The sequence below is a fragment of the Hemicordylus capensis genome, chromosome 6, assembly GCF_027244095.1.
Source record: "Hemicordylus capensis ecotype Gifberg chromosome 6, rHemCap1.1.pri, whole genome shotgun sequence".
In the NCBI taxonomy this organism is placed as follows: Eukaryota; Metazoa; Chordata; class Lepidosauria; order Squamata; family Cordylidae; genus Hemicordylus; species Hemicordylus capensis.
In genome coordinates this window covers 23,551,818-23,567,573 of record NC_069662.1, presented here as the reverse complement: position 1 = coordinate 23,567,573, position 15,756 = coordinate 23,551,818, and the positions used below count along the sequence as shown (strand labels likewise).

Sequence of the window (15,756 nt, the reverse complement as noted above, 5' to 3'; positions counted from 1 at the left end):
TTCACTGCCTGCCTCAAGGGTACAAGAATAGGGGAGTTTCCAACCACCTTTGGTCACCAGCTTGAACAGCTTTAGAAGGGAGACTTGAAAGACAAGTCTATTGATGGCTAAATACATCCAGTTTCAGAGGTAGTATTCAGAGGTTCTGAATTCCCAGCTGCAGCAGGAGAGGGGGCATGCTTTCTCACCTTTTTGCTGGACTATTGTGGGATACAGGAGGCTGGACTAGATAGGCCTTGGGCTCTTCCTATGCTCTTACCAGAAAAGACCACAGTAGGTGCCTGGCATACAGAGAGCACCCAAGAACTCTGTATGCCACTTTGGGATGGTTTGGCTTGACCCATCCTAATCACATTGGGGAGGAAAATAGGCACACCATCCCACTGTTGCCCCATCAAGTGTGTGTGTGTGTGGGGGGGGCTTGTTCTAGCGACATCCCATGCAATTACAGTGGTGAGACAGCACATCTGATGGGAGAGGGAAATGTGTGCACCCACACTCTGCCCCTATGGTACCATGATAGAGGTAGGATATAACTGTCCTCAAGTTGCCTAAGCCTGCATTTATGTGCAACATGTGGACCAAATAAGAAGAGGAAACTTTTGCCAAAGCCCTGGAAAGTATAAGATTGTCATTAAAAGCCTGGAGGCATTTTAAAAATGAACATTTTGCTTGTTTGCAAGACAAAAAAACTTAAGAAGCATGATTCCCAAAGGATTTTGTGGCCTTGTTTTGTTTATAAACTAAAGTCTCAGCCTCTAGTAGCATTGAAGGCACAGGGTGAACCCACAGTCCCTCTGCTCACAGTATAATCTATTAAAAATGCTGAAATCTTCAAAAAATATGATTGACCACAATCATCTGTGATGAAGGATATGTAAACAAGTGAAGAGTGCTGAGCTTTCTATTATTTGCTTATTTAAACCTACTGTTGGGGCGGGGGAGGGGATGTAAAGGACTTTGTACCTGGCTTACATGTTGACTTGTTAAAAAAGCAGTAGATCACAGTCCTTCACTAGTAGCAATTAACCCTACTACAGTCCTAAAGCAGCATGTCTGCAGCTACTTGCATGAGAATTAAGGGAAAGGTTCCTGCCACTCAGATAACATATATGACAGAATTTTAGTAGGCATATATGTTATTCCTTCATAGTGCAGAAGTCCTTCAACAGTGCTCATAGAAGATGAGTCTGCTAGGGAACCATAATAGGCTGATAAGTCCAACACTGTAGCCCTGTTCACGTTACATTCAGCACAGGGTACAGTATATACAGATAGTTATTCACATGTTATGTTGAACACAGGAAGAGCAGTATACTTATCTGTGCCATGCAACCAAGCATGGTCCTGTATCCAGGTTCGCCTTTACAATGAATGCATGTATCTCTATACTTGTACAATTTAGTGATAATCAAATTGTAGGGAGGGTCGTTGTCATTCAGAGTCTGGGAATCTGTCTCCCTCAACTCTTAAACTCAATTCCTACTGAGCTCAGTGGAGTTTATTCCCAGATCAGGAGGGACTAGGCTTTCAGAATTTGGACTACCAGCTGCTGGAACCCATTATCCCTGTAAATTAAATGGCAGTAAGCCTAGAAGATGTATTGCACTCTATGAAGTTTTATACTCTGCACCTGTGAACTGCAACATGGCTTGCTTTTTAAAACCATCCTTACTGGAACATCTTAATCCTTGGCTAGAGCAAGATGCATAACCTAAACAAACATGGGAACCTGTCAGACAAGAAGCTGTATGATGTTATAATCAAGTTTGAAAACGTGAGACTTCCATAATATCCAGTCCCCCATGCTCTGATCACTGACCACCAAGTAAAGGCAATGCAGAAAAACTGAAGTTGTACAGGTACATTTAAAAACAAATGGAAAAGCAATAACACTGTTCAGAAGAAAGCTAAATTAATCCAGTGCACACTGGACCCAACTGCACTCTGTATTGCTATAATGCCAGAGCTCAGTTTCTCTCCACATTGCTAGACTGCATCAGTAACAAAGTTGATTTTATTAAAAGCTTCCACACATTGCTGGGGGTGGGGTGGCTAGGAGAGAGGAAAGTATGTACAAGTCCAAGAATGGAGTATACTCTCAGCTTCTCATATCCTGGAACAGGGAAAGAGTAGATAAGTAGTGGAGACTCTCCCTATCTCCACTGTTCATATTAAGGTACTCCCGTAACTTCTGATTAAATAGAATCAGGGTTAAAAAACTGAGAGGTGACGAGTAAGGCAAGGCTCAGTTTAAGAGGTGGTATCCTGGAGTAGACAAGAAAATCCTATAGAGGGTGGGCCTCAGAGAGAAAGGTTTCTAGCTCCACACTTCAATGACATCACCAGACTCCATCCCCAGCTCTTGTGGGGTCCTGGTTTCTATCAAACGCTGTCCATCAAAGTAGAAAGCAAGTTTCTGTCTTCCGAGGCCTTGGGCTTGACGGTAGTGAGTCATCAAGGCTTGCAATGGCTCCCCCTGCAAGAAAGAGGACACAGCTATAATAATCACTAGCCCATAGCAGAACCCATCTTCCCAACCTACAGTCCCCTTACCCTCTGGACAGTGATCTCCATCTGGGAGTTTTTGTCTTTTCCTTGCACTCTGAGCTGCAGGTTTCCTGAGTCACTGCTCTCTACTATGCAATCTGCAAGACATTTATGAGAAAAATATTGAAGAATGCAGCTTAGGGGTAGGGGGAGAGAACCAAGTGGGGTGCAACAGAGCTATCGGATAGAACAGTAGGGCATTAGGGATTAACAGTGACAGCAGCCATTTCTAGCACTGGAGCTATTTCTCCCAAGCTTGATGTGGCCCAGAAACTCAGCAGCAATTCATTTGTTTGCCAAAACATATTTCCCACCTTTCCATTGAAACCATGCACAAGGCAGCCAACAACACTAAAATTAAATATTGCATAAGACCACCAGAATTACAGGAGCTCAAGAGAACAGAAACTACACATCCACACAAAGAAAAATTCCTATAGGAAAGCCAACAGCAAGTAAAAACATTTACAAAAAACAGAACTCAGTTACATTTCATTTTAGACTGGACTACTGCAATGTACTTTACGTGGGGCTGCCCTTGAAGATGGTTTGGAAGCTTCAGCTGGTCCAGAATGCTGCTGCAAGGAGAAGTGTGACATCCAACCTGCAGCAGCTTCATTGATTACCAATTCGCTGGCAGGCTTGATTAGAGGTGCTGATCTTGACCTTTAAAGGGCTTGGGGCTGGGGTACCTGTTGGACTGCATTTGCTCATATGAAGCTGCCAGGGCCCTCCACTCAGCATCTCAGGCCCTGCTCATGGCCCCACCACTAACAGGGAGCCGGCTGGTGTGGACAAGAGACAGGGCTTTTTCGGTTGTGGCCCCTCGGCTTTGGAACGCCCTCCCTGCAGAGCTTTGCCATGCTCCCTCTGTCAGTGTTTTTTTTTTTTATTTTTTATTTTTAATGAGGTTTTAAAATGTTTTATCTGCTGCTTATATCTGGTAGTTTCTTTAGTTTTTATACTTCTCAGTTTTTAGCTTTTTAACAACTATTAAAATTACAATTCTTTAAATTTGCAAATTAAATGTGGTTTTAGCCTGGCCTTTTAATTTTTATTTTATATTGCATCCATTTTATTAATGTTGTGAGCCATCCCGAACAGTAGTGTAATGGAAGAGTGGGGTATACATAAATAAATAAATGTTCCAAATTAAATTAATGAGCCCTTCCTAGTAAATTAAATTAATGAGCCCTTCCTATGTAGTACACTGTATCTGCTTCTTTTCCAAGATTTACAGGTTCTCTGTTCAAGCCTGGCCAGGACAGTGGGGAAAGGAGTGGAGAGGGCAATACCCTCAGAACTCTGGGGAAGAACTGTAGCGCAGTGGAAATCTGTTTTATGGCTCCAGGTACAGTCTCTGGCATCTCCAGGTAGGGCTGGGAAATACACCTGGCTGAAATTGTAGAGAGCCGCTGCCAGTCTGTGTAGACAATACTGAGTTAGATGGATCAGTGGTTTGAATACGAATACGATGAATATATAAGACAGTTTCCTATGTAATCCATGAGAGCTGTAGGGAGGTTTGGGCCCCATTTCCGTGCCTCTTATACCTGCTGCTGAGAGCTGTAGGAGACAATCGTCAACACGGTGGGAGAACCTCACCCAGTGAGGGATTCACCTGTAAACATCCCAACTGTTGTCTTTTAAATCTGTTATCTGTCTTGAACCTCAGTTAGTAAGAGGTTCTACGTGGTAGGGTATATATTTTTTATTATTTCTTGTTTACACAGTCAGACAGGTGTTATTGACTGGTTTGTTTTATCCAGACATTGAGTCCTTCCCAAGGACCTGGGATGCCAGAATTTTATTGTCAATAGTTATAGATATCGTCACAGAATATAGGCTGTTCCCAGTAAAGCTGCTTTTTGTAATTGGCTGATGGGGATTTCTGTGGCCCCTATGGTGTTGAGGTGCTCTTCAAGGTCTTTTGGAACTGCACCCAGGGCGCCAATTACCACTGGGATTATTTGGGTCTTTTTCTGCCACAGCCTTTCAATTCCATTTCGTATATTTTTTTCGGTTAAGCGACGTTTCTTCCAGTAACCTTGCAGTCTCCAGCCCTGGTTGCTCAACTGAAGATCCTGAGTCCTGTTGCCCACTTGCCACCAGATGTCCAGGGACTATAGCACCTGGCGCGGTCCTTGTTGACCCGGGCGACGACCGATCCGGTATAGATTTATTAAAGTTATGTCTCACCATATTGTTATTGGGAGAGGCACTCTTTGTCTGGCTCCTCTGGTGAGACCTGTCCAGTATGGTTGGACCTCTGGCATAGCTCTCACCTTCCTCAGAGCACACAAGCCCCACAACCACGCCAAGGTAGTGCCTCACTGGGGGATTACTATTATTACTACTACTACTACTACTACTACTACTACTACTACTACAGGTGAAACTCGGAAAATTAGAATATCGTGCAAAAGTCCATTAATTTCAGTAATGCAAATTAAAAGGTGAAACTGATATATGAGACAGACGCATTACATGCAAAGCAAGATAAGTCAAGCCTTAATTTGTTATAATTGTGATGATCATGGCGTACAGCTCATGAAAACCCCAAATCCACAATCTCAGAAAATTAGAATATTACATGGAACCAAGAAGACAAGGATTGAAGAATAGAACAATATCGGACCTCTGAAAAGTATAAGCATGCATATGTATTCAGTACTTGGTTTGGGCCCCTTTTGCAGCAATTACTGCCTCAATGCGGCGTGGCATGGATGCTATCAGCCTGTGGCACTGATGAGGTATTATGGAAGACCAGGATGATTCATTAGCGGCCTTCAGCAATTCTGCATTGTTTGGTCTCATGTCTCTCATCCTTCTCTTGGCAATGCCCCATAGATTCTCTATGGGGTCAGGTCAGGCGAGTTTGCTGGCCAATCAAGTACAGTACACTGTATACTTTTCAGAGGTCCGATATTGTTCTATTCTTCAATCCTTGTCTTCTTGGTTCCATGTAATATTCTAATTTTCTGAGATTGTGGATTTGGGGTTTTCATGAGCTGTACGCCATGATCATCACAATTATAACAAATTAAGGCTTGACTTATCTCGCTTTGCATGTAATGCGTCTGTCTCATATATCAGTTTCACCTTTTAATTTGCATTACTGAAATTAATGGATTTTTGCACGATATTCTAATTTTCCGAGTTTCACCTGTACTACTACTACACATTTATATCCCGCTCTTCCTCCAAGGAACCCAGAGCGGTGTACTACATACTTGAATTTCTCTTTCACAACAACCCTGTGAAGTAGGTTAGGCTGAGAGAGAAGAGGCCCAGAGTCACCCAGCTCGTTTCATGGCTGAATGGGGATTTGAACTTGGGTCTCCCCGGTCCTAGTCCAGCACTCTAACCACTATACCATGCTGGCTCTATAACATACATAGACACAATTAAATAAGCAAGCAGGCAGAGAGGACAGGATAGTGATAATGGTATGAAGACATATAGAACTGAACACCATTTTGGAAGTCACAGGAACACACACACACACACAATATGCACGGAACTGGCTCCCTTCGAGCCGATAGTCGGGCGGGGTTGGCTTTGAGGATGGGGGAGGATGCACTCACCCCCCGCGTGCTTCCCCCTCTGGTGCTCCAAGTACAAATAGTCCGGCAGGGTGGCAGCATACCTTGCCACCCTGTTGTTTCTGTGACTGGGGGTGGTGGTGGTGTAAGTGCACCTGCATCCTTAAAGCCACCCCTGTCCCTGCATTCGAACGTGGGGGTTCCAAACCTGTTCGGCATTCTACGTATAGAATGCCAAACAGGTTCGTGCACATCCCTTACACACACCTTACCTATGATATCAGCCACACCTAGGCCCAGCCTATGGGGAGTGGCATCAGCTGCAAGTTCGTGATCCCGGAGCAGGAGCAGTATTCTGCTGGGGTGAACCTTCAGGGTCTGGCTCATGTGCTCAACCACCCGCTGAAGAGGGTCCATCTGTGATTAAGGTAACTGTTTTAGAGAGAAAAGCACCGTGTGCCACAGGGAATACCCCATAACACAATAGGATGATTGGGCTCAGCATTTGTTTCTGAGACACATTATTCCTGGGGCTTACACCATTTTACACAAGGCTGTGGATAAAGGCCGTGAAGAACAGATAGGATCAGTTATACATTCTAGAAAGCTCAGAGGGGTTCTGGGAAGGAGGAGGACAACCTAGGCCTAAAATGAAGACTTAAAACAGAGGCCTGCCATGTGCAGTTTGATGGGGGCAAGAGAAGAAAGAGGAACAGACAGGCCTGAGTGGGAACAGCAAAACAGACAGTTAAGGCTGAGGCAGGACTCCCCAGGGAAGGGAGGGGCCACCAAGGCATCTCACCATCCGAACTGAGACTCTGTAGAGATCTGTCCGACACCGGATCTTCAGCACCAGCTCCCGAGACTCTAAGGGGTCTGTTGTGTCAATCAGAATCACATCATCCCAGTCAGCCGCCAGCCCCTCATCCTGCAAGCTCTTCTTGGCAGCTGAGAGGGAAGATGTCAGAGTCTTCAACCTTTGATCAAAGGTTCTGAAGGAGCAGAGAAGGAGAGACAGAAAGATCAGAATGAGAAACTCACATTTGAAAGGCAAAAGCAGTGCTTCCTTGCAAGTAGATCTGAACAGCACAATCCAGAGCACCGATGACCAGAGTTCAAATTTCAGCTTAGGAACATAGGAAGCTGCCATATACTGAGTCAGACCATTGGTCCATCTAGCTCAGTATTGTCTTCACAGACTGGCAGCGGCTTCTCCAAGGTTGCAGGCAGGAATCTCTCTCAGCCCTATCTTGAAGATGCTGCCAGGGAAGGAACTTGAAACCTTCTGCTCTTCCCAGAGCGGCTTCATCCCCTGAGGGGAATATCTCACAGTGCTCACACATCAAGTCTCCCATTCATATGCAACCAGGGCAGACCCTGCTTAGCTATGGGGACAAGTCATGCTTGCGACCCCAAGACCAGCTCTCCTCTCCATGGACTTCTGCCATGAACTTCCTGTGGAGCCTTGGTTAAGTCTCAGTACTTTATCCATTACTTAGGAACAAGACTGCTCAGCCTCACAAGGCTGCTGGAAGGATATACACAGTAGAGACTGTTCACAAGAAACAGTTATATATACACAATGGGATATACAATTTTGTGAAACCGAAGTGTGCTACACAATGCAAAACAAGTCTCCAGCATTCTGGCTCCTAACCTCAGCCTATTCCCTGCCCAGAGAATCTAGGAGCAGTATTCCCTCTAGCAGGTCTTCCCAGATGTTGACTACAATTCCCAGCATCCCCAGCTATAATAGCCTTTGCTTGGGGATTGTGGGAGTTGTAGTCAACAACATCTGGGAATCCCTGTTGGAGAGAACACTGCTTAGAAGTCTGATCAGCAGCAGAAAAGGAGAACAGAAAAATTGAGATGCATCACGAGAGGGGCTTGAATGTTATTTTGTTTCTTTTAACAGTGTAATTATTTATAGGTGTGTCTTAAGTTTTTATGAAACCTTTCTACTCACTACCACCATGAGAGAATATAAAGTCCAGTGAACCATTAATTCTCCTTTATGCTGGTTCGCAAAGTACGGGGAGGGGTTGATGTATTCACTCAGAACAGATGATTGTGAACAAACAAGAAGTAGAACAAGATTAAAAAGGTTGTTCGAAGGTTTCTCTACTTGCTTGTAGGGTTTTGAACTTGAGATACAATGTTACATTTAAATCAGATCTCCGCTGCAGTACCAGTCCCTCTTAAGGCTTGATCATCATTTAACCATTTCCAGCCCCGCTTTTGAACTAAACATTCCTTGTTTTACACACTTTGATATATTTCAAGTTTCACTTTAACTTAAGAGAGCCAAACCAGGCAACTTCTTAAATCCCAGGGGGTCCCCCCTCATCAGGCTGTTCCTTTTTGTTTTATTTATTATTGTAGCCTCAAAGCCTCCCCTTCTTGCGATTGCACCCCAACAGCAGCAGATACCTCACTGACTACACCTTCCTCACCAACAGTTCCTCACCTCAGGCTCAGCAGGAGTCCAAGCACCCCTGCAGAGAAGTGCTGGGCATTATCTTTTTAAGTATCAAACCATCACAGGTTGCCACAGGTCAGTCACACACACACAAGCAGCGGTTTGGAACATTTTGCCATGGGTGAGATTCTGCTGTCCAGTTTACAGGAATTCCATCTATTTTCGATGTTGTCGCATGCCCAACTGAAGCAGGGAAACACAGCTCCCTTCAGACCAAAAGTTTTCAGCATGATAGTCCTCAGCACAAAAGAGTTCCCAGGTGTTTCCAACACAGACCATACAGGTGAGAAATGCACTAGATGCACCTTATATTGACAGACATCCATGAGAACAAGGCCTTTATTGGAATGACCATGTTTGGGTAGACGTCATTCCTACCCAACAAACTGAGGATCTTCCTTCTCCTCCCTGTCCACAGCCACCCACATAACCACACCTTGCTTCCAGAGGATTCCAGTCTCTTACTTGGCTTCACGATGCCGTCTCCTTGGTCGCGGTGGAGGCGAAGGTGATAGAACCTGAACGCTGTTAAAGGAAGAACAGATATAAGTGCGGGTGTTAACTAGGGATTCCAGACCAATTGACTGGAGGGAGCAAAGAAGAAGAGAAACTGAACCTTTTTTCTTGCTCTACTTTTGTGGAAGTTGCTGCCACCGATACCAATTCCTCCTCATCATCATCATCATCATCTGAGGCACTAAAGAGATGGGGCTTAGAGGACAATTCTGGAATTTGAACTGGCAGCTTCAGAGAGTTGGGAAGCAGCTGAAGACTGTTCTGAACCTGTGGAGGGGAGGCAAAAAAAGCAGGAGAAAAGACTCAGGACTCCTGGGATTACTAGGAAATAAGAAAATACTAATCACTTGGCCACATGGAAAGTACAAGTGCTGGTTTGTTTGGAAGAGGAGTCACTATGGAAGGGAGATGCTAGAATTCCTAGATTCTCTCCTCGGCAAAGCAGCAGAGAGTGCTTGAGGAGGGACTGGGAAAGGTTTCCAAATCCTTTTCACCAAGATATGGAACCTGTAGGATGTGAAATAAAGCAACTCCTAATGTAAAATGTAGATATGGGACCTACGCAGCATTCTGTAGGACAAAGATATTGGGAATACGCAGCATAGCTGGATTATCTTTTTGTCTAAAGTTGCTGTGCAATGCAAGTTTTTGGCAGCATACAAATCTGACAAATAAAAGGATTACTCAGCACTCCAATCTGTGAATGGAAAAAGATATCAGGATATCAGGTCAGTCTCCTCAGACGAGGATTGTAGTTGGAAGCCAGAGCTCTGGAATTCTTTCTACAGGAGCCAGTGTGGTGAGTGCTGGACTAGGACTGGGGAGATCTGAGTTCAAATCCCCATTCAGCCATGAGACTTGCTGGGTGGCTCTGGGCCAGTCACTTATCTCTCAGCCTAACCTACTTCACAGGTCATTGTGAGGAGAAACTTAAATATGTAGTACACCGCTCTGGGCTCCCTGGAGGAGCAGGATATAAAATGTAGTAGTAGTAGTAGTAGTAGTAATAATAATAATAATAATTTCTCAAAGCAGAATGGATCGGCATGGGGCTCAGGAGCAATAGAAGGGCAGGATCAGTGTTACCTCCTAAGGTGTGCACACAGAAGTTTTTTTTTATGTCTGCTCAGTTAATTTTAGATCCTGCTCAGGTTGAATCAGGAAGGCCCCACTCTGAACACAGGTACACACACACTGCCTTGATACTGCCGCCCAAAACAAAACTCATTCCACACACAGATGAAAAAAATTAAGAGAGAGCACTGGGCAGGATCTGGGTTCTTCCAGACAAAGGGGCAGCAGCAAGTCACTTAGATAAAGGAGGAAGAAACTATACTTGGGGCTCTTGAGAACTGTCCCCCTTTATGTGAGGAAAGTGGACTAGAATGGACATCATCAGTGTTCTCCCTAACAGGAATTCCCAGATGTTGTTGACTACAACTCCCAGCATTCCCAGCTGCAATTGCCTTTGGCTGTGGGTTATGAGAGTTGTAGTCAACAACATCTGGGAATCTCTATTACTACTACAATTTTTTTTTATACCACTCTTCAACACAAGTTCTCAAAGCAGTTCACATAGAAAAACAAACAATACATAAATAAGATGGTCCCCAGTCCCCAAAGGGCTCACAATCTAAAAAGAAACATAAGGCTGACACCAGAAACAGCCACTGGAGGGATGTTGTGCTGGGGTTAGATCGGGCAAATTGCTCTCCCCCTGCTAAATAGAAGAGAATCACAGGGAATACTGGACATCATGCACATTAGGCTCTGGCCTCCTCCTGGATTTCCCAGATAGTAAAGGAAAGGCTAGTAGTCACTCAAATAAAGGGAGACAAAGAGGACCAAAAGTTTCAGATTCCTTTCTTCAAGTTCCACTGTTTAGAAAGGAGTTAGTACTCTGCTCAGAAAGCTTCAGCTGAATAACAGCAAAATTAATTCACATCCTTGAACTGATTTAAGGTAACAGATATTTGGGGTGGACTGGTCCAAAATTCCTGTGCCCATCTTTTCCCAGCCATGCTAAAGAATTAAGCAGGAAGAGTGTGTGTGTGTGTGTGTGTGTGTGTGTGTGTGTACAAGGGATGGGGTTGGGGCACCTAAGTTCTCCTTTTCTCAGCCATACTAAGGGATCAGTGGGGTGTGGAAGGGACGGGGGTCTAGGTCTCTTTGGACCTTCCCCGGATTTGCGCACCTTATTGGAGTAGACAGGGACTGCAGGAACGGCTGTGCCAGTGATGAGGCGGCGGCGTTTGAGAGGGGGCTTCCTGGGAATCCCCTCCGGCTCCGAGTCGCTGCTGGAGCAGGAATCCAGCTATGGGGAAGAGAAGAGGCAAACAGAGCAGGGGTCAACCAGAACCAACCACGAACACCCTTCCGACAGACAGGACCCTCTTTCCTCCCTCTCTCTATTTACCGTCTCCGCCATGACAGCAGTAGGTTTTTCCCATTGGCTTCGAACTTCGGCGTGTTCCATCCCCTCAAGTCTCGATTGGACTCCAACCCAGCCTGAGTTTTATCGCGCTGCACAGAAAGGCTCGGAAAGAAGAGTAAGCACCGCCTCCGTTGCGGCGCGTGAGGAATCTTGGGGAATGTAGTTTTCGCCTTCCGGAGCGCCGTCACTTTGCCCCCCCCCCCGGCGTCATTGGTTTGGCTTGGGAGCCTGAGAGGGTCTATGTTGAGATCAGTTTGGAACAGTATATACAATTTCCTTATGTGTAGAGCGGGGAAGATTGGTGTGGTACGTGCGCTTCTCCCAGGTGGAGCGGGGGGGAGACTTTCCAACTTTGTCTATTTGTTTATACAGTGTTTATTTTCTCCCTTTGAATATATATCAGGACAACAAAACAAAGGAAACAAAATCAGAGGCTCAGAAAAGTAATTCTTTTATGAGAGGTGTCGATCCGCGCCCATGAAATGTCACAGTTACCTGGCCTTTAAATAAAACCTAACAACAGTTGCCAAGCCTGGGAAAGGAAGTCAAGTCTATCCGTAAGCCATGCCAAAGATCCGGAAGATGCTTCTGAGGCAGAAACTCAGGTTTGCGCTGGTCAAGAAATGGTTAATAGGGTCTGTAAGCGGCCTTGTTGTTAATTACAAGTTGTTAAGATCATAAATCTCCGCATGTCTGGCTGGAGATGCCAGTGAGAGGCCCTTTCTGATATCTCCAGCTAGCCAAGCGTGTAAACTAACATTTTCAAGGACACATCTGGAGGAAATAGTTTGCTTATCTATATGTAGAAGAAGAAAGGCTTAATTGTAATAGAGGAATGTTGCCAATTGTAATATGAGCATGATTATAATAATTGTAATATGATGGATAATTGATGCTAACCAATGAAGATTGTATCTACTGAATGTAATTGAGATGGATATAAAAAGCTGGAATCACGATGTAATCTTTATCTCAGGTTGGGAGCGATTCCTCTGAGATCCAATTGCCAGGCAATAAATCTGTTTTTTCTCAATCGCTGGTGACAATCTTTCACTTTGAGCTCGGGAGGGAATTCTGCTACACTTCCTAATCTAAGGAGTGGAGATTGGTTACAGTTACTCAGAGCCAGTATTGAAGGAAAGGCTTTCAGCACAGCACATGCACAGAGGCACTTTTTTTCATTAGTTCACATACTTCAGAACGGAATCCTTCCAGGACTGACAAATGTATCCAGGAGATCTTCATCCATTCCACCCTTTGGAGAAATACAGTAGCAAAACAGCCAAAACAGACCAAAGACTGAACGCAAATAAGAATCTACCGTCCATCCACTTTTTGTTTTGGTTCGTCTTTGTTGTTATTGGTTTTAAAATGATATTTCATAGAAAGGATTTTGCTGCACAAGGTTGTACAATAATAACATCAGTTCAGAGCTGGACGGTTTTGACCCTAAATAGCGAGACCAAAGTTTTTGAAGGCTGGAACTGTAGCTCTGTGGTAAAGCATCTCATTTGCATGCCAAAGGTCCCAGGTTCAACCCCTGGCTTAGGACTGGAAAATATCCCTGCCTGAAACCTTGAAGAGCCCCTGTTGCCAGTCAGTGTAGACAGTACTTAGCTAGATGGTCTGATTCGATATAAGGCAGCTTCTTGTTCCTAGGACTGCCTTCTCTCCCATGACTTTGCCCATCCATTTATTGTTGTGAGCCGCCCTGAGCGCTCGTGTACTGGAGGTGCGGCATATAAATACTTTAAATCAGTCAATAAATCCTGTGAGAACATAGACTTTAGCAAGGATGGGCAACCTTGGTTCTCCAGCAATTGCTGGACTACAATCTCCATCACCCCCAGCCTTAATAGATTGTTAGCTAGGGATGATGGGTGTTGTAGTTCATCAATTGCTGGAGAACCAAAGTTGTCGCTGTATCTAGTACACAGCTGCTCAACTTCGGCCCTCCTGCAGATGTTGGCCGACAACCCCATAATAAATAAATTGAATAAATAATAATACCTGGCTATTTATTTTATTTATTGTTCAATTTATATATCACTTTTCATTAACATAATCTCAAAGCGGTTTGCAGTATAATTAAAACAATGCATAATTAAAATACAAAGGTACAGATATCTCAAAAATTAAAATACATTGGACAAAAGTACAGATAATATAACATATATATATAACACTGACAAAAGTACAGATAATATAAATATAAAAATAATCTCTATATAAAAATTTAACAACCCATAAGATAATAATAATACATAACACAAAGCAGCAGCAGTAAAAAAACAATACTTTCATTCAAAAGCTTGGGTGAAGAGCAATGTCTTTCCTTTTTTCCTAAAAACTGTCAAGGAGACTGAGGGGCAGATTTCAGCCAGAAGAGCATTCCAAAGCCTGGGGGCAATGACTGAGAAGGCCCTGTCCTGCATGCTCAACAACTGAGCCTCTCTCACTGTTGGTACACAGAGCAGAGCCCCCTCTGATGATCTGGTCAAGTGGGCAGAAACCATTGGCCATTGTGGCTGGGAATTACGAGAGTTGGAGTCCAAAAATAGCTGGAGGGGGGGCCAAAGCTGAGCAGGCTTGATCTAGAGAGAACCTTGCATGTACCGTTTCTGATGAATGCCCGTTTGGTGACCAAGCAAGAGAGAGCCTTCTTGGTAGCTGCCACCACCCTGTGGAACTCCATTCCCTTGAGAGATCTGTCCAGTTCCCTCTCTGGAAGGTGCTTTGACAGCAGTAGTAGAATAACCGTACTTTATTTCAAAAATGATTAATAACCCTAGGGTCAGGAGGTCACGCTTAAGTCAAGGAGGTACAAGCAGACAGCTATAACTCTATATAAAGTGCAGCTGTTTTGAAAGCTGTATTTCCTTTTGGGGGAAGTAGAGCAGAATTCTGAAAAAAGCACTATAATGTATACATACATGTATAAAATATATATATTGGCAAATAGTACAGTTTTGATTATATTTATTTGTCCTTCAGTTTCTTTTGGATTAGCAAAATGCCCATAGCTTCTTCAGCTGCAGTCCCTTACCCCCACATTTCTTATTGTGTGTCTATGGCTGTACAGTATATGTATGCTGAATATGAATCTGAGAGTTCCAAGATAAGTCTTCTGGATCATGGTTCAAGCATCTTCATTTGTTTAGGGTTTGATTCCCCTGTATCACCTATTGGCTAAGTCTTCCTGTGCAAGTCTGTGGTAGATGGTGAGAATTGAGTGCCCATGTAACTTTACTCACACTGATCGACAAGATATAAGGTCACAGCCAAACTCACGTGCATAGGCCTCCTTGAGAAAGATTTGGAATTATTAGACACAGTCTGCTATAGAAGTGAATAGTTTCTTAAAATAGCTTTGTGCCACCATCCTGTATCAACATTCTCTTGACATCAGAATTGGCAGCATGGAACTTTTGTGAATTCAGTCTCTATGTAAAACTATATATTACTTTATTTTTATTTTTTATAATTAAATTTTGAATTTTTATTACAAAAAGACTCAGTACAAAATACAAAAAAACCCTGAAACAACACATTTCCTAGCATATCAACATAGCCATACAAAAAATTTCAACATTCATAATGCTAGCTTCGTATAAACATTAAAATCCATATCAAGTTTTATCTTCCAGATACCCCAAAGTGGATCCCACTGAATTAAAAAAAAAAAGATGATCTTATTTGCCTCCCTTCTTCCTATCTTATGAATTCTGTTATTTTTATCCTTTATCACTTCATCTGTAACAAAGTAAATGGTACAACATAAATGTAAAATCATACACTTGGCAATCATTGCTAAAGTGTTTGGAATAAACTCGTATAAATTTGAACCACCTCCCAAACCCTTCTGCACCATTCAGTTACAGAGAAAGATTCATAGTCTTTCAAGTGTCTTGAAATTATCTTTTTTAGCAGCAGTCAGGCCCTATTGTCAGAGTTCCCAGTTTACAGGGGATATTTACAAACCATTCCATCAGAACCACTTATTTATTATTTTATTTTATTTTATTTAACATATTTTTATACCGCCCAAAACTTATGTCTCTGGGTGGTTTACAAGAAGATAAAAACAAAGGTAAAACATTAGTAAAAAAACAAAAACAAGAAATTTAAAACACAACCATTTATTTTATTTTATTCTTTAAAAAACAATATTCTAAAAACAACATTAAAACAATCAAAACAATATCAGTTAAAAGCCTGGGTGAACAGATGTG

At 43.3% G+C, this 15,756-nt stretch overlaps 1 protein-coding gene and 1 long non-coding RNA gene across 2 annotated transcripts; one reads left to right on the top strand and one right to left on the bottom strand.

Moving 5' to 3' along the window:
* Positions 1–1,999: 1,999 nt before the first annotated feature.
* NFATC2IP (nuclear factor of activated T cells 2 interacting protein) lies at positions 2,000–11,649 on the bottom strand. The gene is made up of 8 exons (XM_053258754.1): positions 11,507–11,649; positions 11,285–11,404; positions 9,191–9,357; positions 9,040–9,099; positions 6,898–7,087; positions 6,368–6,512; positions 2,557–2,648; positions 2,000–2,479 (listed from the first exon to the last, which is right to left on the bottom strand). The coding sequence occupies exons 1-8, from the start codon at positions 11,564–11,566 to the stop codon at positions 2,321–2,323; spliced, it is 993 nt and encodes a 330-aa protein (XP_053114729.1). The 5' UTR covers positions 11,567–11,649; the 3' UTR covers positions 2,000–2,320.
* Positions 11,650–11,716: 67 nt separating this feature from the next.
* LOC128328729 (uncharacterized) lies at positions 11,717–12,557 on the top strand. The gene is made up of 2 exons (XR_008309370.1): positions 11,717–11,830; positions 11,928–12,557. It is a non-coding gene; the product is annotated as an uncharacterized LOC128328729 (long non-coding RNA).
* The last annotated feature ends 3,199 nt before the right edge of the window (positions 12,558–15,756 follow it).

What these genes read in the sequence shown, in the direction of transcription:
- NFATC2IP (XM_053258754.1), bottom strand. Translation starts at nt 11,566, where the DNA reads ATGGAACACGCCGAAGTTCGAAGCCAATGGGAAAAACCTACTGCTGTC. An exon ending in CTGCTGTCATGGCGGAGACG is followed by an intron (nt 11,405 to 11,506) that starts GTAAATAGAGAG and finishes TCTTCCCCATAG; the next exon opens with CTGGATTCCTGCTCCAGCAG. An exon ending in ACAGAGTCTCAGTTCGGATG is followed by an intron (nt 6,513 to 6,897) that starts GTGAGATGCCTT and finishes CCTTAATCACAG; the next exon opens with ATGGACCCTCTTCAGCGGGT.